Source organism: Schistosoma haematobium, chromosome 7, assembly GCF_000699445.3.
Source record: "Schistosoma haematobium chromosome 7, whole genome shotgun sequence".
NCBI lineage: Eukaryota > Metazoa > Platyhelminthes > Trematoda > Strigeidida > Schistosomatidae > Schistosoma > Schistosoma haematobium.
The window spans coordinates 6835529-6862438 of NC_067202.1; the positions used below are offsets into that span (position 1 = coordinate 6835529).

The window sequence follows — 26910 nt, forward strand, 5'->3', positions numbered from 1 at the left end:
AATGATTGTAAAATCATGGAATGACGTAAACAAGAGAAGTTTTCGAAGAAAAACAAAACTACTCCCAATAAATTTGCTTAACTGATCTTTTCATATAGTTTTGGAATAGTTCAATAGTAAGGAACCATATCTCATGTAATTAATTACCATTTTCGACTATCAGTTAAGTTTTTTTATTATACAGATGATGTAATCACAATCTATGAGATAACTTTTTAAGGTCATAAATAATTTTAATGGAGAAAATCGATTATCTGTAATCTTGATAGATAAATGAATCGGATATTAAGAAGTTGCGCCACCGTACCCCATTGTCTTTAGTGAGTTCCTATCTCACAACAAACCTGGTTGAACTCCACTGGTAACGAATTCTCACTAGAACTCCAAGAGTGTCTCCTGAAGTCAGTCACTAGTGAGCAGGTGATTATTATTATCGGAATGGGTTTTGTGCAGATTTTTAGAAATTTCACTGGTTGAAATCATGAGTCAATTGAAGCTAGACCACAATGGAAAACCTGGAAGCACTGGACGGCCGTTTCGCCCTAGTATGGGACTCCTCAGCGGTGCGCATCCACGATATTATATTGGTTGTTTGAATTTTCCCATGGATGTTTAGGACTGTAATTGATTAGTCTGTTATTGGCATATGTGCATCCTGTATAGATTGCCTTTCTCATTTCAAGAAAGAATTACGGCTGATCAGTTTGAAAACGTTCATTAGTTAAATAAAAACAGCATATAAGAAGTAATTGTCAAATATGTCCTGTATCCTCATATATTTTAGAATTTTACATATATAGATTTTGTACATACAGTCCCTATCTTTATATTGATTATCGTTTGTTCTTCAATTATTCTTGATTAACCGTTTTCGATTCAATTTCTTACTACAATTAGATTACCTTATGATTTGTTAATCTTCAGGGATGACCTAGATATTGTGAGATCTACTCAAGGTCAATCCAATCTTTAAATCATGAATGCATGCATTTCTTAATTTAGACACTTACTATTTCCTGATAATTCGGTTCCAACTGTTTACCAGCTCTCTTTGTAATTCTTAAAATCATTTAAGATCTCTTGTGTTCGGTGAATTTCTTTAATAGTAACTTTTGTTGAGGTTATTATACATCCCATTATTTGTGTTGTATGACATTTATTATATTTTGTACATGACTTGCAACTTTAAAGCTTTCTAGTTTGAAATTATTCTCGCGCGCGAACGCTTAGCCTATAAATCATTGAGTTGGCATCCAGCGGTGTTAACGTCTAACATCAACCAATCCGTGGAATTGCGCGACCATCTTCCATCGTACTGAAGTAGATACCTGTCTCTACCCCACACGGATTATCTCCACTGGTCATGGCTTCTCACTAGAACTCCGAGTAACAATTTCATTGATTTTATTTACAGAATGGTCTTGCTTAGTTTTTAGAGTCTAGTATAATGTCACAGTTACATGGGTTAATTTGGCTTTCGAACAGATCAATTAATTTATTCTTCTTAAGTTATTATGCTAACATATTTCGAGCATATCAGTTATTCACTTATAGCCTTGACTGTTTTTAATGGCATATTTTCAATTTCGTTCAATTCATGATATAGCACGTCAATCATTCAGTTCTTTGATTGAGATAATAAACCAATTCATGTTAGACCACCGTTGGAAACCTGGAAGCACTGGATGGCTGTTTCGTCCTATTGTGGGACTCCACAGCAGTGCGCATCCACGATCCCGCTCGCGGGATTCAATTCTTCCTGGTCTTTATTGGTACCTCAGATTAAATCAATCTTTTATGAATACAATTTAAAATTTAAATTAATCTCCATAAAACTTTCCCAACAAAACTATTTTCCGCTAGTGACCTAATCAAATTTGAAAAAAATTTCTTAATTAAGAAATTACAAATGTTAGAACTCAGTAGTTAAGTGAATAACACGATAGCGTTTGAAGCGAACGGTACTGGGTTCGAATCCCAGGGTGAACATCAACTCTGAGATTCAGATAAATCCAGCTGACGAGTCCTAAATAGGACGAAACGCCCGTCCAATTGAATTCCACTTCTGGCCACTATTCATCTTTAATTATAAAGCTTGTTACCTAAGGCAATATTTAGGCAGTCCGTACAGAATGCACATATGCTAACAAGAGACTGATCAATTGCAGTTTTCAAGGGGAAGATACAAGTAAACAACACCAAGTGAATTTAAATGTTAGAAATGTAAATGAACTTACTATAAACGGTGGTCTATCAGATAAGTTATTTCTATGATATATACATACATTTTTATCATCAGAATTAACAGTTTTCTCATGATAATGCAAAGAATTATTTGATTTTGATCTTGCTCGATAAGAATTAGATGATTTCACAGATTTGTTGAATGGATTTATTAGATCAATGCCAGGAATAGGATTTGACATATCAGTTAAACCTGGCCATGGATAAGTTGTTACACCAGAGCATAATTGTGATGGAGTTTGTGAGCCAGCTTTTAACCAACTAAACTGTTTAAAGTATGTTGAAACAATAGACGAGAATGATTGATATGTTGAAAGTAAAGGATATGAAAAAGAATGATTGCTTTCAATTGTTAAAGAGATATCATTGGTAAAGTTCAAAAAATGTAGGAAATCAAAATAATTGTCATCAATGATATGATCTAATCGACGTGATATGTCACAAACTAATTGAAATTTGATATATATATATACCAATGAACAATGGGTCAGAAACCCAAAGATCCTAGATTCGATCACTGGATAGAGCTGTCGAGGAGAACTGATGAAGAGTCCTAAACCAGGACAAAAAAGCTGTCGAATGCTGAGTAATTTTCTATAGTATCTCGAATGACATCAATCTGTTAAAAATATAACCTATAAACTAAATCTATCACCATAAATAAATTGTTCTAACAACTTAAATCAGTTACTACGATCTAAACAATTGTATACTAAGTTTTTCATAACACTTTTGCATTCAATACACTTCTGTTTATGTCATTATTTATTTAGCCCCTAGTGCTAACTGTCGGTACTATTTATCCAACGTTTAATAGTTAGGAGAAGACAAACTAGATGAAGTACTGGTTCTTTGTTTTGTGTAGTAAATTTGTACTTCCAATATTCATAGTGCTGTTGTTTATTGCAGTTAGTACATTCGGTGAGACTATGATTTATGAATGAATGGTGAGCGAAGTCAAAGTAACCATGAGAAAATACAACTACTAATTAAGATCTAAACACGGTTATAAATTACTGTGAGTATTTAGAACTGGGATTTGCAATTACAGTTAGGGTTTTCATTACAAACTGACATTTTCTATAATATCAAAATACTATTTAGCCATATAGATGAATGAATCTTACATCGAAATTCAAGATTCTCTATATCTTAAATCGAATGGGTTCGTCAATAAATTATAGTCTCGCAGTATATTCAGTTAAGCAAGAAATGATCATTGAGAGTGAATGAATACACTTGACTACAAGTTATCTAATTACCATTCGCTTCAAACCATACATATATATGGTAAAGCCGTCGAAAAATTACCCCTAAATTTTGAATAAACTGTAATAACAGTGTAGATGTATTTCATTTCCAACCAATATATCGCTATCAAATTGTCTCTAGAATCTTCAAGGAACTGATATTATCAGGTGGATTCGAACCTGGGCTATCCAGTCTCACAGTATGTAAAGTTACCACTAAGCTATTCGGCCAACGAGTGTTCTGTAGGATTGAGAGATTTATAAATGATTGATTATTAAATAATTATCAATTACACATTTGTCTGTTCCTTTAATTTAACTTGAGTTTCAGAGTTACCTATCGACTACCTTTATTTCCTTACTATAAAAAAAACACAGTGTTGATAAGTCTTGCGGATTGAACGATATATTCGTCTTCTAAGCTATTCGGTAACCCCCAAGCTAGAGCTATACAGCGACCTGAACACGTGAGAGGAGACGCGAAGTATGCGAGAAATAGTTTACTCCAAGGTTCATTTTAATACAGAAAATACAGGATTTTTATAATATTTTAAATGTCCTTGGGTTGCTAGCAGATTCTGGAATGCTACTAAACATAGTAGCAGTGTAGCAGCCAGCCAATCAGAGCCTCTGCATGTGACGTTTCGCTTCCTCGATATTTTTGGCTAAGACTTCAATTGAACGCTGATTAGATGAAACGCTTCTTAGTGTTTCCTGATGCTTGCTTGTCTTTTGCAAGCAATTTTCTGGATATCACCGCAACAAGTGCAATCATCACTATTGAGTTAATTAAAATAGTAGTCATATTGCAACTGGATCGATAAAATTCGATCAGTATTAAGGAGGATTAGACAGACATGAAATTGGCCATCATTCAGTAATTGAACAATATATTTGTGCATATTCATCAAGAATTGGCATCATGTGGATAACCGTTTAAAAAAGTAATAATACGGAAAGAATTTGGTATTTTTTTACTTCAATCTTCCCATTGATGTTTTTAGGACTGAAATTGATCGAGTCTCAGAGTGAACATCAGCTCTGAGATGCAGGTACATCCAGCTGACGAGTCCCAAACAGGACGAAACGCGCGTACTGGATTCCACTGCTAGCCGCTATCCATCTTTGCTTATAATACAGAAAAACTGTTTTGTCCTAATTCGAATACACAATCAATTTACAATTTGAAGTAATTACACATATGATCATATTTATATGATCTAACTTACTTCAGTCTGTTTACCCTCGGAATTGATAAGTGCCCTTTCTGTTACAGCACGTAATAGATCACGAGCTTAAAATGGGTAAAATATGTGAAAAACAAGTTTAAAATAGTGAGACAATACAAATGTACTAAATCAGTATGAAATGTTTTAAATGTCAGAAAAAAAGCGATTACTTATTAAACAAAATGATTAGAATGGAGTTAGTAAATTCATTCTTACTTCTATAGTCTACATCACGGAGTAATCCTAGTTAGACAACCATTGAATAGCTCTTTCGTAGCAGTATAGGACTTCTCAGTAGTGAATATTCACTAGCTCAACAGGGATTGGACTCAAAATCTTTGGGTTCTGCAGCAAACACTTTAGGTTTAGACTTCTGAGTTGAAGTTCAAAGGTTTATATGTTTGATTTTAATCAATTCATGATATTGTACGAATAGATTATGATCTCACTGGTGTGTAACTGTCTCACAGCTGACATGGCTGAACTCCACTGGTCATGGATTTTTACTAACAACCTGCATGTATCTCTTGGAATAAGTTACTCATAGGTAAGTGATAGTTATTAGCATACGGAGTTTGTGAAGATCGTTAGAACGTATAGTACTTATATTCAATAACTATTTATCGAACGAGTTAAGAAAATAATCAGTCGTATTTACCATTGTCAAATCGATGAGAAATCAACTGATCAGACGTTAACGTATAAATTTCAAACCAATTCACAGACTAGATACATGCTTAACACATCCAGAGGCATCATATATCTTATTGAGTTTGACAAGAATATACGAAACCTTAGCATAAGAAGATACTGATTTGTGCCATCAAATCCCTGACACTTAGTGAAGATGCCACATAGATATGACAATGAAGAAGGATCTAGTTTGACTGTAACATAACTTATATAGACATTCATCAGAATTGGAATAAAAAAATTGACAGAAATTGGTCACTAAGTATGCCATAGATATCGGATATAAAATTATATTTGAAATAAACTCAGTGATTACAATCATCACTTCCATGAAGTAGTTTAAGTCAGTTTGCTACGTAACTCAGTAGATTAGTTATATAGTATTTGGTTTTTTTCCGAGAAGGCAGATATAATGCTAGGTACCTAGGTCAAACAAGAGGGACGATTCTAGATAACGTAAGAGAATGTCACGCCTTAATACTAAACTAATCATTAACATGTTAAATCCATTGTGATCAACATGTGTTACCAGCTAGATTAACACATTTATTCACGCCTAACAAGGTTAGAAAAACAAATAAGAATTACACAAACAAATATTTGTTCGCATTCAACAGCTAATCACAGTTTATCATGGATTAGACAAACCCAGCAACTAATTATATTTGATTAAATTGAAAACTGAGTTTATTCAGCAAATTATCAGAGGTGAGTACCACTCTAATTTATTGCAAAATTGACTTAACTAGTATTAATAAAATGTAAAAATCAGTATGTTGAGACAGAATATTCTCATTTATTATGGGTGTATGGTAAATCCTCATCGGTTGTCGTTGCCTTTTTTGGGTGACTTTAATTTATGGACGATCTTTAATAGATGCTAAAGTGGCCTTGAGATACTTCAGTCACAAAGTAGGGTCAAAATACGGTTGTCAATTAATGTGAGAAATCAGTATTTCAATTAAGAGTTGGAATTTAGAGTAAGTCTTGGTTTATATCATGAAATGACATCAATTATAATATTAGAATGTTAACTAGTTAAATGGATAGATGAGTTTCACACCGAAATCCAAGATGCACTATCTGAAATCTGATTAGTTCGTCCATAAATTATGCCCCATCATGCCTCCTTCCTTATATCACATCATATCAGTTTTTTGTTCAGCAGTAACACTTTCTATTTTATGAACTAAATCAAATTGAAAACGAGATCCAGTGTATGATAACTTAATAGTCATATGATCACTATAAAATCTAAAGATGCTTAAACTCTATCCCAAGCCTATGATTGTGGACGTTTACAAGTGGAATAGTAGTCTATAATGATACAAACTCATTTCACATCTTATTTTATATTCTTACTGAACATCTCTTGCTCAAGCTTCATCTATAGACGTTTTACAAAACAAAACAAAGGAAAATAAACGTAAAACATCACAATCTCCTTATTATCTGAATCGTTGATTTAGAAAATCAAATTAATGTATAGTATTCAAATGAATTGAACATTGAAGTGCATTATGCCATATTTTTATAAAATGTATGTAAAGGAAATTAACTGATAAAAACAACCCAGAAATGGAATCTGTAAACCTGTTCATCGTTGTTTTGATTCATTAATTATGCTTCAAGTTTGTTTGTTTTTTTTTGTTATTGTTAAAACTAAAACAAACTTGATTAACAGTGAAAATGAAGTATACTTAGTGTAAGGATGGTTAAAAAAGATAAAATTATTGATAGAATTTGAGGAACATAAATAATGGGTGGGGGATATGAGTTGGCAACAGAATCTGTTTTCTTTCTTCTTTTATTTTTTTTTTCAAGTTTATTACAGGAGTGAAAAATCAATTGATGAGGAATACTTCATAGAAGCTTAGAATGGACTAATTTATTGAAATCAAAGTGAAATCAAGTGGTGAGATAAAAAGAAAAGAAGAGACTAGAAAAAAAGGATGAAAAGAGAAGTAAAACAATACAAAAAACTAAATAATTCTTAAGTAAATAAGAAAGGACTATGATAAGTAATCAGGTGAGCCATTTTTCATTATTTCTAAAGATGAAACATTATGTTTCAATGAAAAGAATAAACGTAATATGGTTTAATTTCGAGATTAGATGGTGGTTAGAGTTAGTCAACAGGAAACCCTGGACCCGGATATCGTGCTACTTGGCACTCGTCAGCAAGGTGAACGTGTAATCTTGAGGGATCGAATCCGTCAGGGAGCACGAGTTCCCTCAAAATTACAGGTACACCTTACAGACGAGTGCCAAGTAGCATGAAACCCGAGTCCAGGGTTGTTGTATCCCGATAAGAATAATGAATGGTAATTTTTGGGACCCATTTATGGATGAATATTATGAGCATATTTTTATCGTATAAATTTTATGTAACTAAACTGTTCATATTCATGCTCCTCTTATTGTGAGCTTCATTTTTACCTATGAACTATTATCATACGATTTACCATTCATGAATTATTCCCTGTCTGTTAATCGCTACCTCCCTCATTCACAGTCACAGCTGGCTAATTCTTGTACAAATGTTGTTTCATATTTTATTGGTACGTTTTGGTCGGTTTGTTTGGTATATAAACTCAGTATGCTTGAAATATAAGGAATCATATCGCAGAGGCTGAGACTTGTGTTCTGGAATTATCTGACTGGGCTAGACGGGAAAGCAGGGCCAATCAGAACTCTAGGCCGTTCTTACGTGTTTACGCGCCTCTGGTCTGATCGATAATTCTCTGCCGCCCAATCTGCAGTCCACAGTCACAACAAGGGTTTCCTGTCGACTACCTTCAACCACCATCTAATCTCGACATAGCACATGCAATATCGAGTCATCCAGATTGGTGGCCACATTGCAACATGGTCGATAGCATTCGATCATCACTAATAAGGACTTGAGACACATGAAATTGATCACCACCCAGTGATCGATCAATTGTGGTGGTTTAATTTCATTTTTCACCGTTATTGACCTAATGGATTTCAATTGGTCAGTACTTTTTGTCAGATATATGTACCCTGAGCAGATTAGCTAGATATATCTTTATGATACAAAATAATATAAAACAGATGGAATGTAGCTAGAGGTAAAACCCAAGACACACAATTCATCCTATTTGATACTTGTCGGCTGGATGTGCTTGAATTTTTGAGTTGGGTTTCAATCCACGACTCGAAATCAGTACCGTCCATTTCAAACGCCATCACGTTATGCACTTAGCTATTCGGTCCATATAGCTTGTCACTTCTGCAACGAGTATGAAATTTAATTCGATTTCAAATGGTTTGGACTATCCCGTCATTGAAATTTTTATTAAAATTTGATCTGTTTTAGTTGGCATATAGAAAAATGGTACTGAGTTTGGGTCCCGGAATGGATATCAGCTCTAAGATGCAGGTATATTCAGCTGATGAATTCCAAATAGGAGGAAACGATTAACCTGAATTCCACTGCTAGCCACATTTCATCTATTTTGTATCAACTTTTATCATAATTGATATACCGAGGTAATCCGCAAAGGATTGCCATTCGCAAACCAAGGCTGATCAAATTTCAAGAAAAAATATTAACAACAGGACAATTCACACTATTTTTCACACTATATTTAAGTAAAGTTCGATATTGGCTAGTAGCGGGATCCAGGGCATGTGTTTCACCTTATTTAGGACTTGTCAGACGGATGTACCTGCCATATTCCTGTATTGATGTTCATATTGAGACTTGAACGTTAAACCTTATGCTTTAAACGCCTAATGAGTTATTCATCTAGCCAATGAGTCCAAATAACCACCAACTCGTTCAACCGTTTGATAAAATATACTTATGATTCAAACCTTTACTACTTACAAGTAGTTTGTTATTTCCTCTAAAATTCGTACTGTCAAAATGCTTGTGTTGTTATAAGGTTAATTATCAACTAGATTTAAAAAAAGGTTCAGAAGACTGAAAGCATGTAACATTACAACAAGGTATAGAACTACAAAACACCTATAGAATATAAACATCTACAGTAGGAGAAATAAAGGAATTTTCAAACTTAGTTAAAATAATGATAGTCAAGTACTTACATATATTAGGATTTCTGCGTAAATCAAGAACAACTAAAGAATGATTTCCACGATGTTGATCATCTATAGTAGATGATCTATTTGATTTTAAATGTATTTCATCATGTGTCATCAATTGATTTCCATTAGCTATTCGTAATCCTATCAATACAGCTAACCATGTACTTGCTGAGCTATCACTTAGATTACATGCTTGTAAATCAATAGCTTTCACCCATAAATCATCAATCAATGCATCAGCTAATTGAATAGAGCCTTCATCACATATTTTTGGATTATCATTCAATGTGATACGTTTTAATCCACCAAGACGATCAAGTTCTGGAAAACGATAACGTAATGATTCTTGCCAAGCGGCATTATGTCTTTGCATTGCTTGATACTAGATATAAAACATAGTATAAAATAAATAAAAGTGAATCAAGAGTATATATATATAAAGCTATCTTACAGGAATATAATTTATGGATGGACGTTGAGCCAAGTTAAAGTGACCACGAGAAAATTCATCTACTAACTAGGGTCTAAATAGGGTTATAAATCAATCCACTTGGTATTGTTTTACTTGAATCTACCAATTGATGTTTAGGACTGCAATTGATCAGTCTCTTATTGGCATATATGCATACTGTGCGTATTACCCTAATGTACAAGCATTAAAAGAAATGATGGATAGTGGGTAGCAGTGGAATCCAGGACGCGTGTTTCGTCCTATTTGGGACTCGTTAGCTGGATTTACCTACATCTTAGAGTTGATGTTCACTCTGGGACTCGAATCCAGTACCGTTCGCTTCAAACGCCATCGCGTTATCCACTGAGCTACTGAGTCCTGATAGCCACTTGCTGTGAATAATTAGAACCAGGATCTACAATTACAAGTGAGGATTAAAAATTATATTTAGGGTTTTCATCACGAAATGAATACTGGTTAGGTGTTAAACGCTACAACAAAGCCTTACTTATCAGAATAAATATAGATAATACCACCTTCGAATCCACATCCTGAGCTATAAATATTATTATTATTATTACTATATCAAGTTTTTAGTTCAAAACGTATCTAGTGGTTCATCGGTTTTCTTTGACACATCAGTGGATAGCAGTTTATAATGGTAACCATAACCAATTATTCAAATAATGGTTTAATAATTGTGAGAAATGAATTAATCAAAACTGTTTGATATCATGTAGTTGTACCTGTTTAAACGTTAAGCGGTAAGTAAGACATTATGAATTCGGTTCACTATTAGCTGAAATTGATTATAGATCTAATCAATCTCATATCCATATATTGTTAATCAATACAACGAGAACAAATATATAAATGCTTATACTTTAAGTATTATCATTTGATTTCAACAATTAAAACTTTCAGTTTAGGGGTTGTGGAGATTGTTAAGTTTTTTTCATTTTTTGATTGAGATCATGAACCGATTAATGTTAGACTACCATTGAAAACCTTTATAGTCATTTAGCATTTATTCACTATCATTAGTAGTTTGTTAATCGTATGGAACAAGTGTATGTATCTTGTAAATGAATCGGAAGTTACAGATAAGAAACAAAATTCTATAGAGATAAACAAAAAATGTTTAAAATTATTGTTGAATGTTTTACAAAAAGTTCTTCAAAGTTCAACCATGATTATAAATAAATAAAAAAGAAAACACTTAATTTTACTCATCCTATTTGTTATAACTTGTAGCCTATGTGCCCTGTTAATGTATAACGTAATGATAACGCCAATTACAGAATAGTAATTTGTTTATCGGACCAATGACGCATAAGACACGTACGATCAGTCTAGGGTCCTTATTGGTTCTGCTTCCTGCCTAGCCCAGCCAGTTAAGTCAAGAACAGCAATCTCAGCATCTGCGATATAAATCATTTATTTCAAATATATTGGGTTTATATACCAACCTACCAGACCACATCGTACCATAAAATAGGAAACAACATTTGTACAAGATTTAGCCAAATTTGGCTGTGAATAAGGGAGATAGTAATTGATAGACAGGGCATAACTCAAGAGTGGTAAATCGTATAATAATAGTTCAAAATAAAGCTTATAATAAGAGGGACATGAATAAGAATAGTTTAGCTACTTAGCAATTATACGATAAAAATATATGCATATTATTGGTCCATAAATGGGTCTCAAAAGTTACTATTCATTATTTCCATCAGGATATAACACTATTAAGGACTAGAAATAGTAGTGAGCATAAAATTTGTTTGATCTCCAGTAAAATTCGGTAAAACTAATAAACCGATTGAATCGAATAAAAAAGAAACAATCACTTGATGGTGATGATGATGGTGGTGGGGACAGTGATTTTTATCTTCTTTTTTTGATGTTTTCCATTTATAACAAATACCGTCGTTTCAAGTTCAAAATTCACAAATATAAAATAATATGAAGTGTTGTGGTGGTTAGATGTAGTCAACAGGAACCTCTGGATTTAAGTTTCAAGCTATTGAGCACTCATCAGTAAGAGGTATCCTTAATATTGATAAGACATATCATATTTAATGAGTTAGTAACGTAAGAGCTGGTACAAGTTGTATGTATCACATTTCGTAGCATTCATAATTCATCTTGAAATAATCATATTTTTTATTCTGTAACTTCATTGTCTCTTCAGAAATCATGTTGTCTATACTTAAACATTCCTAATACTGATGGTAAGATTACTCTTTTTTTACTCTGACATTTATCCTGACGACATCATTTGGTTGTGATGATGGACTACAAAGAACTCGAATCGATAAACATATGTGTTGAGTTCTACCTTGTCTATGACTGACTGACTGATGGCAGAACTAGTAATATTATCGGTAATAATGACAGTAATAATAATAAACGGGAATAGAGAATATGGTTTACGAAGAAATAGTGAATCCGTGGTATAAAAAGTATGAAATGATAATAACAGTAATTCATAATCTAAAGAGTGGAGATAAATGGATAGACTCATACTATTGTGATCGTTTTTCAGTGACTTCATCCAACGTCTTCAATCTAACAGATTAAGATTATCAAAAGAACCCTAAACCAGATAGTAAACAGGGCCTATTATGATCACTTAGTTATATTATATAACGGGGCATCAGATTACGAATCGAATTTATTCATTCAACATAATTCTGTCGACTAATAAAATACTTTTTCGAAAAAATGTAGAATTGATAAATGATCAGTTACTGAACATATTGAATATTCTCTTCTAATCCAGTACTTTCAATGTACTTCAAAAGTCAGTCATCTAGTAGGTGAGATGGATGAACGGCTTAAATAAACAGAAAATGTGGAAAAAAATTTGAGGTTGACCATCCTTTTTCAACGTTCGATAAAAGTGTAATATTGTGGGGCCCTTGAATTTTGTCGTCATTTAGATCAGATGATGTTGTCAAAAAGGTTCTCCACTTTAGTGGCCCGGGTTCTGATTCCAAGGAGATTGTAATGATGATTGTTGTTGAAATATATATGTCGCCTATCCTCATATATAATCATCGAGTTAAATCGCGTTAGTCAATAACGGAATTTAATAAGTCAAATAACGATAATGGACTTCTGAATACATATACTTTGTATATAGAGCGAATGGAATAGAACAAAGCAAAACGACGCGCGGTGAAGACGGCGGGTAAGTCAACTCCCATTTTACCAAGCGTTAATCAATATGGGATAAGAAATGTACACACACCTACGCGCTCATATAAAAACAGTCAAGATTGATAAGCGAATAAATAACATGGTCAGAATGTGACTCAAGTAGAATGGGCTGTCGGAAAGCTAGAATAAGGTATATGGGTTTAATATAATAACCGACACTACAATATATCTAGTATTTTTTTGACAATTTCACCATTTATTTAATGAATCAGTCTTGTATTATATAAGAGTATGATTTTTACTGTGGATTTGATTTCAGTCTTATAAAACTATCTTCTATAAACACGCTACTGTAACTTATCTCAACATGTTGAATGGAAAAATCAAATCAAGTGATATTAAGTGCTTGAAATGAAATCTTCAGTGGTCATTATGTTCTTTATGAAGGAGCACTCATCTGCTAGATGAATGGAAAAAGTGGTCAATACCATATATATATATATATATATATATATATATATATATATATATATATATATATATATATATATATATATATATATATATATATATATATATATAAAACATTGAAAAATGGATTGGTAACAAATTTACAGACTGTAGTGGATGTGCTTCGTTGACCAATCACCCTCGTAACCGTTATCATATAATCCTCAACGATGTTTGAAATCAGAAGGCAAAGAGAAGCAGCGACTACAGTTTTATTAGCAGATAACTCAGACCACAAAGCAGTGAGGCGAATGAGTGAGTCAGCGAACCGAGAATGTAGAGTGTGTAGAGTGTAAATGTACATGTATATATATATATAGGGAAATGAATGGATCATCGAATCAATTAAGCAACTAATAATAAAGCTAGCAGAATGAATATATGCGTATGCGGTAAGCAATGTTCAAACATACATATTTCATACAAGCACAACAGTAATAAAGGTACAATAAGTTGTTATAGTACGGATGACTTTGTCCACTAAATAAAAGGATTTAACCGAATTAAATGAGAACAAACTCAATTGCACGTGAGTTGCTGCTATAAGACACTTATCGTACATAGGAAAATGTTCTTATTCATATCTACCGTAAAAACTGACAAACTTTTAATTAAAAAGAAAATGAAAGTCCTCATCTTTTCTTGATAGAAGTGAATGACAGAAAAGAAAAACTGGCTAAACTAAAAAGACAATTAAAATGATTTTTTTTTTAGTAAAACATCGTTTATCTTACTATTCTATCTTTGCTTCATTTAATCCACACCACCACCACCACCACCAACCCCCCTCAAATTGACTGTTATAAATTTAAACAAAGGTGAGTTTTACGAAGTTTCCCAGTTTAATTAGTTTTAAAAAAAAATTGATAAAATGTAAGAAAGTTAGTTGGAAACTTGCAGCGGTCATTCAACCACTGGTTGAATAATGTGTATGTGTGTCTCAAAGTGTACTCATATGCTTACTCATTATTTTCTGATCTTATATACACATAAAAATGTTTGTTTAGTAATGCATATAATGTATATGTTCATATACATATATACCTGTCCCTAAGCGGATAAGTAACTCTTGAGAAATATGATAGAAATGAAAGAAGCTGATGGGTTTTTGTAACTAATCCATTACTACTATGATCGAAATACTGAAATTGAACGGGATGAGAAATAAAGAAATGCGACAAAACTACTTAGATGGAAATATATCCATTCTATTAACGAATGGGTGTCATGATTTGAGATGATTAATATTTTGATTTTCTCCTACAAACCGATCTTATTTAAGGAATCATTTGAAGCCAAGAAATACAGTAGTTGTTTCATCATAGTTTGGGATTGTTCACATTCTCATCAGTGTTCTCACGCAGGATCGCAGGTCTTGCAATGAGTATGTACGCTTTAAATTACTTAACCGGTATCAAATAGCTAACGAGTCAAATGTCGATCAATATCGTGTAATTGTTTTCCGATACGTTTGAAGGTTAACTACCTCTTACCCGACGTAACTGAACTCTACTATTCACAGCTTATCATGAAAAATTCAGAAATTCCCTCCTAAAATTAGTTACCAATGTGTAATTTATAAACTACCACGATATTAATTCACTTGTTATTGTTTGGCTTGTATCTTCCCATTGAGGTTTAAGACTGCAATTGATAGATGGATAGACTCATACTATTGTGATCGTTTTTCAGCGATTTCATCCAACGTCTTCAATCTAACAGATTAAGATTATTAAAAGAACCCTAAACCAGATAGTAAGCACCGCAGGTACATTCAGCTGACGAGTCCCAAATAGAACAAAACGCGCGTCCTGGATTCCATTGCTAGCCACTATCCATCATTACCACGATATTACTTTGATTATTTTACCATTGTTCGTCAACCTTCTATCTAATTTTGTTCACTAATCAACTGTCAACTTTTGATCTGACTGACAAAACAAACAAACAAAACAACCTAATAAAAACAGTAACTCATGTCGGTGTATGTGTATGCATGTGGTTCAATTAAAATTTCCTTCGAATATTGAGGTTGTGAATTGAGAATTATATGAAGTTATATTATAACGTAAACTAAATTAACTTGAAGTTGTTTCTTCTGCTTACCTAGTGATTTAATTATTTAATAAGTCAATTTTCTTTATAAATTTTATTATACGGTTTTTGTTCAACTTCTCTCAGCTACAAAACGTACACACCCACACACACGCACAAAATATGATCAGTTCTGATTAAATTTACTGAATATAATTAGAGTGTAAAATGAAGAGGAGATAAACGGTTAGAAAAGTAAAGAGAAAAATATCAATGACTCCACTGTTTATCAGAATGAATTTTACGCTCATTGCATAGATTGTTTTTTTGTCCATAGAATATATTACTTAATTAACTCATGTTTGATAGTAGATTTAGTGTTATATTCAAACATACTACTTAAGTAGAAAGATATTATTTATTTGAACAAATAAATATTGGTACAAGGGGGCACCAGATATATATGCGCCACACAAATATCGTCATTTCATTCTATTTGTGTGTGGGCTGTGATACTGCTCGGGTGCTCAAACAGAAGCAAGTGGTTTCCTTAGGGGGGGACACCCCGAGCCTTTGACATAAAAGTCTGATACACAAGGCAGTGGAACATCGTGAGGAGATGCAGTCCCATGGTAGCCAGTGACCAATGATTGGTTCATGCGCCATTTGTTCCTTCAGGATACTGGGGCCCATGTGCGTCATTGGTTTGGAATGAGGGTTTTCCAACTCCCCTAGGTGGACCCACTGTTTTCACCGGCCCGGTTAAAGCGCCGGACATTCGCTTTTCGTCCTCTTAACTTCGTAAACAACACCCGTGGTGCAAGAAGGCAGTGAGTAGGACTTCCCTGACAGTGGTTGTATGCACGCGGCTACATGAGAGTATTTCTAGAGAGAGCTGACTCTCCCCACTCTCGGCCGTACCAAGGCATATGGGGGCAGGAAGATATTAATGACTTATAATATTAGCTGTATTTTCATGGAACCGTATTCACTGAATTAAATAATTCGATTGTAAAGTTTTCATCATCTTTGTAGACAACATTATCAGCATTCAAGATTAGGATATAATCATTTCAGTTTTAAATCTAAACAATGAGGGAAAATAAAAGTGTTGACACAATTCATTTTTACATTGATTGTTTAAATCTACCCTTTGATGTTGAAGACTGTAATTGATCAGTTTCTCCTAAACGTCCATGGAAAGATTCAAACAATCAATACAAAAATGAATTAAACTCTAATCCATTGTACAAGTCAGTGGCTATCTAGATTCAGTACTTAGGTGAATAACATGATGGTGTTTAGAGCGAACGATACTGGATTCAAGTTCCGGAGTGAACATCAACCCTGGGATGTAGGTACACCCAACCAATGACGAGTTACAAATAGGACAAAACGTGTGTCCTGGATTCTACTGCTAGCCACCATCCATCTCTGCCTATAATGTTTACGTAATTATTAATCACTAATTTTGTGTACACTACACCGGTTAGTAGTGACTAGAGTGATTTAATAACCTAGTAGATAACAACGCTGATCATAATTTACGACATAAAGCTACAATTATTGTTTATTTACAATTGATTAATCACTGACTAGTGACTAATGTGATACTTTTCTAGTCCTTTGGTGCTGGATCAAATTGTCAACTAGTCTTAGTGACTGAACATCAAGTTCACTATATTTAAAAGTTAGATTGTTGTAGATAGTCCATAGAAAACCGTGTGTTGACATAAGCTTTGTGTGATTTAACATTTATCAACAAGAGAGACCTGTAGTCTTGATGGAGGTAATAATCTCTAGTGGATTCAGATTCACATGATCTAGTTTCACAGTTCGGGATATTGTCACTTAACTACTCATACTGAAAACAAAGGACTAGACAAACATCACATTTGGCACTATTCAGTAATCAATTGAGAGTAAACACACCTCAGCTCTACAGGAGATTAATCGTGGACTAAATAGGTAAGTGGTAACATTTCAAAATGTAAAATTATGTGATACACTTTCCAACCCGGATGGTAGTATATGTTCCCTCGAGACTACGGATACACGTTACTGATGAGTGTCAGGTAGCACGAGACCTATTTATGGGGTTTCTTACCTATTACTCACAACCATCTAATACTACTAATAATTGTAAAAAATCACTAAATGGGAACTCTGAAACGTTTACTGGTAACGAATTGTCAATAGAATAATATTTGCACTTTTGTTTTCATCCACTTGTTTCAAGTTATGGATGATTATAAATATCATGAAACTGGACTGAAATCGTAGTTCATTAGCGAAACATGATAATTTAATCCTACCATTGGTTTTTAACTTCCCAGTCCTATGTGTTTTATCTCATTATCAAACACTAATGCAATCATAGTTGTACTGCTCTCTTGGAGTATTTATACATTCTTTTTTTGGTGCTTACAAGCTTGATGACTATACTGGTGTATACTTCGATGACAATGAAGTATTCTAAAATGTTATCATTGTGCATTTCGCCTACATTATGTACTTCACGTTATTAACATTATTAACATATCAGAACAATCTGTGAAGTATAGCTTTTCTAACAATGTATTACATCTGTTTTATATCAACCGGCCCATGCCTATATGTCGGCTTGGATATCGTAATTATTTCTAAAAATTACTTATCACTATCTCGCGCGAACGCGAGACAAAGGTGGACGGTAGCACAATTTTCATGGATTAGTTGAAGTTAGACATTAACACCGTTGGATGCCGGCTCAGTGGTCTAGTGGTTTAGTGCTCGCGCGCGAAACCAGTAGGTCCTGGGTTCGGATCTCGCAGGGGGAGTGGTCGTGAATGTGTACTGCTGAGTAGTCCCACAATAGGACGAAACGGCCGTCCACTGCTTCCAGGTTTTCCATGGTGGTCTAGCTTCAACTGACTCATGATCTTAACCATTGGAATTATTTTATCATTGTTGTAAGATAAATTGGACTAAATTATATTACTTATATACAAGAAGTCAGTAGATTTAATATGTAAATGAATAGAATTACACTGATTGTTAATTAATAAATATTATTATCCATTTACCTGTCTGTTTATTTTGATACATCTATCTATTTATCTATCCCGCTCAAAATAAAAATTGAACAGTTACAGTTAATTAAAACATTTTCACCTATCTTTTTTGTATCGCAGCGGGATTATTGAAATTAAATATTTTAAAATTATTTTTACATGTTAACATATTCATTAAAAGTGTGTATGTGTGGGGGGGATAATAACGAGAAAAAATTGAAGCTTGTACCATTGGAATCTATGAAAAAATGTAATAATTTAGTTACTAATCAAGAACACTATGGATTTCACCAAGTTTCTTTTTTTAACAGTAAAACATGAAAAACATTTTTTTTCTTGAAAGATAATTTTTACTACCATAGATTAATATCAAATGAAGAGATTCGAGATAATGAAGAAATATTGGATAATTTTTTTTAAGCGATTGATTCGAATGTTTTATTATGAATATCGCTAGAGGAGGTGAATAGCGTTACATGCGTTAGAAACAGGACACAAGATTAATTTTGAAGGGACCAAAATACTTCAGAAGGTTTTAACACTCATAAAGAAAGATTGACAGCAGAAGCGCTGCATATATGGGCGAACAAGAACAGCCTGAACCGAAAAGATGGTATTCAACTGGCAACTACCTGGTAAATTTCGTTTGACAAGTAAAATTTGGAACCTATCTCTTGTTTAAAACGGTTTTTAATATCACATACACCGTTATTATTTTTGAATGAACTCAATGAGTTTTTAAACAATACAATTTATGTTTTGACATGTACATCGATGTTTCATTATCAATGTTTCATCCTTGAACTTGAACTTTATTTATTCCTTCATATCAATCTCCCACACATACATACATACCTACACACACACACATACGATTTGTTATTCAGTTAATTGTTTCCATGTTGTTGATTTCTTCACATGATTTGTAGTTAACTGACTCATTTGATCCTATTTTACAAAAAATCAACATCAGAATATGATTGGTTTAACACAGTATAATCCTGATTGTTAAAAAGCTATATATTACTTTGATAATTTTGATTTTGATTATTACCCTGAAGAAGTCCAGACAAGTTAGCTGGACGAAACGTTGGAATTAGTTAAATTTCAATCGCTGAGAATATTTCAAATATAATTTTCACAAATAATGAGGTGAATAATAGTTGTATAAAATCACGAGTTGATTGAAGTTGAAAGTGAAAACTATTGAATGTTAGCTTAGTGATTTAAAGTTAAGCGCTTAGAGTTTGACCTGAATTCCTCGAATCCTATCTCTAGTAGGGTTATAAATATTTACTACTGAGAAGATCTATGCTAGGATGAAACGAGTGCCTAGTGTGTCCTGGTCTCCAATTATTGCTTAACCAAAGTTAGATTGTAATGTGAAACTTGTAATGTTTTAACCCCTTCCTCATAAAGAGTAACACAGTGAAACTGCACTTGTATTCAGAAGGATGGTTACCTCTAAACAGTTGGGTTTGAAATCCAGAAGCTTGTTAATCTGAATCTATAAGAGTCAACCAATAATATTTGAGTTTAACGCGCGCCACTCATTTAATCCCAAACTGGTTATTACTATGAACCTTCTTATTTAACTTCCAATCATGAAATTGCACCAGTTATATAAAAATAACTAAACCTTGGTGTTGGATTCATTTTGTTGTGTCCTTGCTACTGTTCGTTAGACGTTTGTTTATTGTTCTCTCCGTAACTAACTTTACTGCATCGCGTTTTTGTACTAAGAAATACATCTGTAGTTAATTACTTCCTACCTGACCTTTATTTCTAACTTCAGTTCCAATAGAATTTAATTCCATCAGTTATACTTTTTCTTTTATTTATAATTTCAGTTATTCGCCTCTACAAGGCAGTCTTCAGTAAGGACATTGTTTTTACTACTGTCTCAAATGTTTCGTGAAGATTGGTCAACTTGAATATAGAAATTCTTAATCTCAACGATCCACTTCCTCCATTGAAAATCTAACTGTTTTTCTCGTCTATAGATTTTAGAATATTTTGATTAATATTAGGACCTGTTCAAATCAGTTCATTTCATTCTAATGATTTTCTCAGAGTTTACAGTTGAGTAGCAACTAGTGAGATTGTATCTATTTATAGAGTTCCATTATGCTTTCATTTAAAAATCAAACTTATGACAGCTCAACCTGGAAGGACTAAATATCCGTTTCGTCCCATTATGCGGCTTTTCAGCAGTGTTCATCCACGATCCCAAACCCGGAACTTGAGCCAGGGACCTTCGATCTCATGCGTGATCGCTTAACCTCCGGACTACTGGGCCAGCATCCAACGGCGTTAAGGTCCAACTTTAACCAATACATGATTTTTCTCAACCTCCATTAACTGAGGTGAATAAGTGTGTCACAATCGATATGGTTCAAATGCATTGGTTATAGTTTACGACTAAAACTCCAATTGTCGGATCTTGGAGCTAGTCACTAATGAGCACACGATTCATATTAGTACTTAGGGTTGTGGACAGATCATAGAATTTCCACAGTTTATATCACGAACTGATCTTAGCTGGAATGTCATTGAAAACCAGAAAGCACTTGAAAAACTAAGTCAATAAAACGAGTGACTAGATTAGACAGGACAACCGTGATCTTTGGAGCTAAATCGTGTTGAGTGTGAAGCAGTTCCCCACCAAAGACAATGGGATATTCGCGCAATGTCGTGGATTAATTGAAGTTAAACACTAAAACCGGTGGATTGAGGCTCAGCAATCTAGTAGTCAGGCGTCCACGCATGAGAACGAAGGTCTTAAGTTCGATTCTCGCGTACGGGATCATGGAGGCACACTGTTGAGTAATTCCATGCAAGGATGGAATAGCCGTTCATTGCTTCCAGGTTTATAATAGTGGTTAAACTTAAATCAGTACATGATTTCAATACAATTCAAAAATCCCCACAACCCTAAACTGAAAATTAAGAACCATTTAAAGTTAACTTGTGACGTTTAACATGTGAGAACAATAAGCACATGACGAAAATTTACGTAGATTATTCGATTGTTAGGATCCATAAACAAGAAGTATTTATAATCTTGGAAAAAATGATTTTTCTCTTTCTGTCTTAAGGAAAATTCTGAGGTTGAGTTTAATTATGAGTATGAACTCTGGGATACACGTATATATCCATAAGACGAGTCCAAAATAGAATGACATTTGCTTCTTCAGTTTCAATGCTAAAAATATTCCAAATTTACTAGGATGATTGTTTGAATTTATATCATTTACAAATACATGAAATACCTCAAAAAATATCCTCTTTGTTATTCTGATCACATCTAGCGTTTTACAGCATCAAACTTAAAAACAGTAAGTGATTTAGTAGATTACACACATATAATTCAGTATATGAATTTACAATTACAATATTATAGATATGAAAAATGATAAATATTCGTTAAGAACAAAAAGTATTTTGTTAAAATGATGATTTATTAAATTTCTAAAAAAATGGAATATTCATCATGTCGAAGAACTTGATTGAATACCATTTTCAGCCAATCATATTCAAGCTCAATATTCTATTGGTTAAGAAATATTAACCAATCAGAAAATTAACTATCCCATGAAAATAATGTGAGTAGTGTATTAGAGCACTCTTGTTGTTTTCATTTTCAATTCAATATACAATAAAATGTGTTCTTTTTTGTGATCGAAATATGAATTTTTCTTTTGTAATAAGAAGGGAAACCTTATTTATTCATTAAATAATGGCTTTACACTTATTTCATGTACGATCGTCATCACTAGATATGTAATTGTGATTTTTAGAAGTAAGTTATTAGAAAATTGCAATTTGTTTGTTATAGTTTTAATTTTTAAAATACTCTTTGACTTTTTGTTTAATTTTATGATAGTTTAATCAATTTAGGGATCATTTTGTTGGAATAGTATCGATTAAGATACTTTATCATAAGTTTTAAGTAACTAAGGAGGAACTATAATTTATATACAAATCAATCCGATTTCAGATAGTGATTCTTAGATTATGGAATGAAATTCATCTAACCATTTAACTGATTAATATCAGGTGGGTTTTGTGGATATTATAGTAATTTCAATAGTTGAAATCATAATTCAGTTGAAGCTAGACCACCAAGGAAAACCTGGAAGCACTGGACCTATCAGTCTCGCGCGCGAGCACTAAGCCTCTAGACCACTGAGCCGGTATCCAACGGTGTTAATGTCTAACTTCAACCAGCCCACGAAATTGAACGATACATCCATCATTGTCATCAGTGAGTTACTATCTCAAAACTGATCAAGTTGAACTCCACTGGTCACTACTTCTCACTAGAACTCCAGGATATACCTCTTGAAGCCAGTCACTAGTGAGCATATGTTGATTAATATCAGATGGGTCTTTTGGATATTATAGTAATTTCAATGGTTAAGATCATGACATGGACATTCTAGTACTAAAAATGATGTCATTTCATGATACGAACCATGACTTTATTTTTTTAACTCTAACTCTTAATTTTCATTCCTCACACTAAATAATAACTTTAGTTTAACCTTAGTGAATGATTGAAGTATCTTAAGGACATTTTAGTATCTCTCAAAGATTGTCCATAAATTATAATCCCGTCGTACAAAGATTGTTTAATTAGTATCATCTGTAAGACTTGAATGTTGGTTCACCAAAGTTTTACTATTCTTATATCCTTAGATAAAGTAGTAGAGTATACTAAATAGTCTGTAAATCTTGTAGAATTTATATGCATAAAAACAAATGCATATGGAAAATTTACGATTATTTGGTATGAAAGCTATCAGATAAAATATGATTCCATAACTTAAATGCATAAAATTGCTCCTGACTAGCGTTGATAACATTTGTATATGCTTATGAATAAAGTTTAGTACAGGAGAGGATGATGATAAAAAGTCGATTTTGGGAAAGAATCGTACGAAATAGCTCTATTAAAAATCCGTAATCAATAGAGTTCAGTGATACAAGGGGACGATTGTTCAGCAGTGTAGGTTAATTGAAGTCAGAAATACAACCAGCAGTCAAAAATTTAGGCATTTTCTACAAGATTTGAATGTCCTGAGTTCAGTTCTCGGTGTAGTTGTAGACACTAACTATTGAGGAGTCCCATACTGAGACAAAACAGTATTCTAGTGTTTCCTATTTGTTAATGGTTTCCTAACTAATGTCATTTCGTAAAGTAAACTCTAGAACTTAAGAAATAGTGTTCATCTGATGAAAATAGAAATAAATTGTTTATTTAGAAAGGAACGTCTAACTTTGGATGATGGCGTAGGCGTTCATGAGAAACAAGGGGTTGAAATGTGTTGTCAATGTACATAATGCAAAAATGCCAACTAAGACTAATTGAAATTCAATCAAAATATCAACAATGAAATAATCTAAATCATTACAAATTAGTTTAAAATTGATCTTCGTTGCACATGTAACTGGCTGTCTGGATTCGGTAGCTCAGGGGATAACAAGTTGGCGTTTAAACTGAAATGCACAAAGTCCGAATTTCAGAGTGGACATCAACTCTGGGATGCGGATACACTCACCTGACAAGTCACAAATAAAACGAAATATGTTTCCTGGATTCCAACGCAAGCCATATTCCATCTACCCTATATTTAGACATTTTGTAGTTCGTACTAATAAAGACTGATATCTGAGAAAATGTAAAATGTTCAAAGTATTTTGATATCGACGGAGCGGTAGCTTAGTGATTCGAATTTCTGAGGTTAAGTACTAAGTTAGAACCTCAGTTTGCTTACTTTGGTTTGAATAACCTATCAATATCGTTCAGGCATCATAATTAGTGTGACTGTCTTATCCAAGTACCTGGAGAATGAATGAAGGGATTTTTTGTCGATAACATTGCATGTGTTCGTTATTTCGAATATTTCCTAAGACATCAGTGTTACAGGTTAGTGATAAAAGTAATGTGGTGAACGTGTGATCCTGTTACAAACACTGTTCTGTATACATCACTGAATATAATGAAAAGGTCGTAGTTATAAATACAAAAAGATTATATTTGGTATGTGATTAACAATGAAATCCAGGACAGACGTTTAATCCGATTTGGGACTCATAAAAATGGTTGAACCTGAATCCTAATGTTGATGATCATACTAAGGCTTGAAACCAGTACCTATTATTTCAAACATCCCAGCACTGTCCGCTAACGTACTGAACCCAATCTGTTATTAAACTGTTCAACGGGTAGCGTTAATTCATTTGTTCTAGAAAACTTATGACAAAATGGCCATAAAGAGGTAATTCTCTGAGGATTCACATATGATAACAGAGACTGGTTAGAATCAAATCAAGAATATCAATAAAACAATAATTCAAACCCATACTAAAAGTGATATAATTATCATCCCCTTTAAACAAGTTAATAGCTATCTGAATCCAGTAGGTCAATCTATAATGCCATAACAATTAAATCAAAACGTATTACGTTAGAGTCTTACTATGAACATCAGTACTGAGATATATAATCACATCTAGATGACATATTCAAAATAGAATGAAACGTTTGTCCTAGGTTCTACTTCTAACAACAATCCACTTATTCTATAAAAACAAAAAATTAGAACAGCACATATAAGCGAACAATTGTTTTCAATTAGATCGTCATCAGGGTTTACTCTAATATACATGAATATTTATGCGAAAATGAGTGAACATCTACCAGCGTGGTTTATAAGGGGCCAGATAAAAACAATTCGCAGTTCTATCTTGGCACATCTTATTGATAGCTGTCATGCTGTAGATAAATCGAAATTATTTTGAGTGGTCTATCGCATACCTCCATCATTTCCCAACGGAGTTCGTTCCCGCCTCCTACATATAGCTGAAGCCACAGGAATTCGTACATATAACCTCAATTTATGTGTACAGAAGAAATTCGTAACCTTATTTTCACATTTGGGATTTGTTTGTAACTTTCCGCCTCTTTCCGTTTGTATTCTTTACTATCTAATTACTTACACACTTCTTATTACGTAATGATTTTAATGTGTTTGTGATGACTATTCCAAGTCTATTTACCCACGTTTATTTGACCTTTTGTTTCCAACGTTTAACTATGGATAAGACTTTTGTTATCGTATTTTATATTATTCTTACTACTATCAGTACACTTTTCTTCCCACTACTATCAACATGAATTTCACATATTATGTGTGGTGACCCATTCTATTTCATTATGATTATTGCCCCATATTACCTTGATTGGTTTAACATTTTCATAGTAAATATTCATGTATATTAGAGTAAAGCCTGATGACGATCTAATGGAAAACAATTGAATCTTTAATATTCTAGAAAAGCAAAAAACCATGTAGAATAATTGGATATGATAAATTAGGCTTATTGCATACACAAAAACATGAGAACACAATTATGTTCCAAAAATAATAATAATAATTTTGTACGGAAATGAAACTTAATTAACAAGTTTGTTTCCGATTTCAAAATAACCTTTTACTATGAATACAAAATGGTATGTTACTGAGAAAGAAAGAGAAAAAACTTAAATGTATTTATTAACACCTTTGAAAAAAAAAATGGAAAAAAAGTCGAATTTCTGCTGTTTCTAAGGCGAAAAAGTTTTAAAAAAAAAAACAAACTTATTAGTTCATCCAAAATAACTGTTTGTTTTAAGTGTAAAACCACTTAAAAGTTTTATGTTTTTGACCTATTTACTTTTCCCAGTCTCCGTTTGTGTGTGTATTATTATATATGTGTGTGCGTGTGTATGTCCAAGCTCTATATTTCAGTAAATCATAAAAATCTCTTATTTAAATCTAAATGACTGACTTCAAAACAAACAAAAATTATCCCCAAAATGTCATTTACAAATTAAATTCTATAGTTGGAATAGAACTGTTGTTTCTATGTGTCTATTTAATGTATACATGGATGTTCATTATCATTATTATTATTTAGTATAACATTGTAAAATATGATGGAAATGTTGTTTGATCACTGTTTGTATTTATTTAGTGTGAAAATCTAATTACTTTATTGTTTTATATTATATCCTGCTGATTAGTTGTACAAACATTGATCAATTCAACATTTGGTTAATTTTTTCAAAGGTCATTTTAAAGATGACTGTTAATGTTTTGGCATGAAATTTTTTCTTTTACTCTTTTTTCAAGATAATGTAATAGTAAAAGTTATGA

The 26910-nt window shown here is 33.0% G+C and overlaps 1 protein-coding gene across 2 annotated transcripts in view; it reads right to left on the reverse strand.

Annotated features, from left to right (window-relative positions):
* The window catches only part of CEP78_1 (Centrosomal protein of 78 kDa), an 83602-nt gene that overhangs the window by 16785 nt on the left and 39907 nt on the right, over positions 1-26910 (reverse strand). For both annotated transcript variants that reach the window (XM_051217892.1, XM_051217891.1), the window contains 3 exons: positions 9494-9875; positions 4724-4788; positions 2238-2510 (listed from right to left, as the gene is read on the reverse strand). In XM_051217892.1, coding sequence (XP_051064324.1) covers positions 2238-2510; positions 4724-4788; positions 9494-9875 — 720 coding nt within the window. The remainder of the gene's footprint in view (positions 1-2237; positions 2511-4723; positions 4789-9493; positions 9876-26910) is intronic.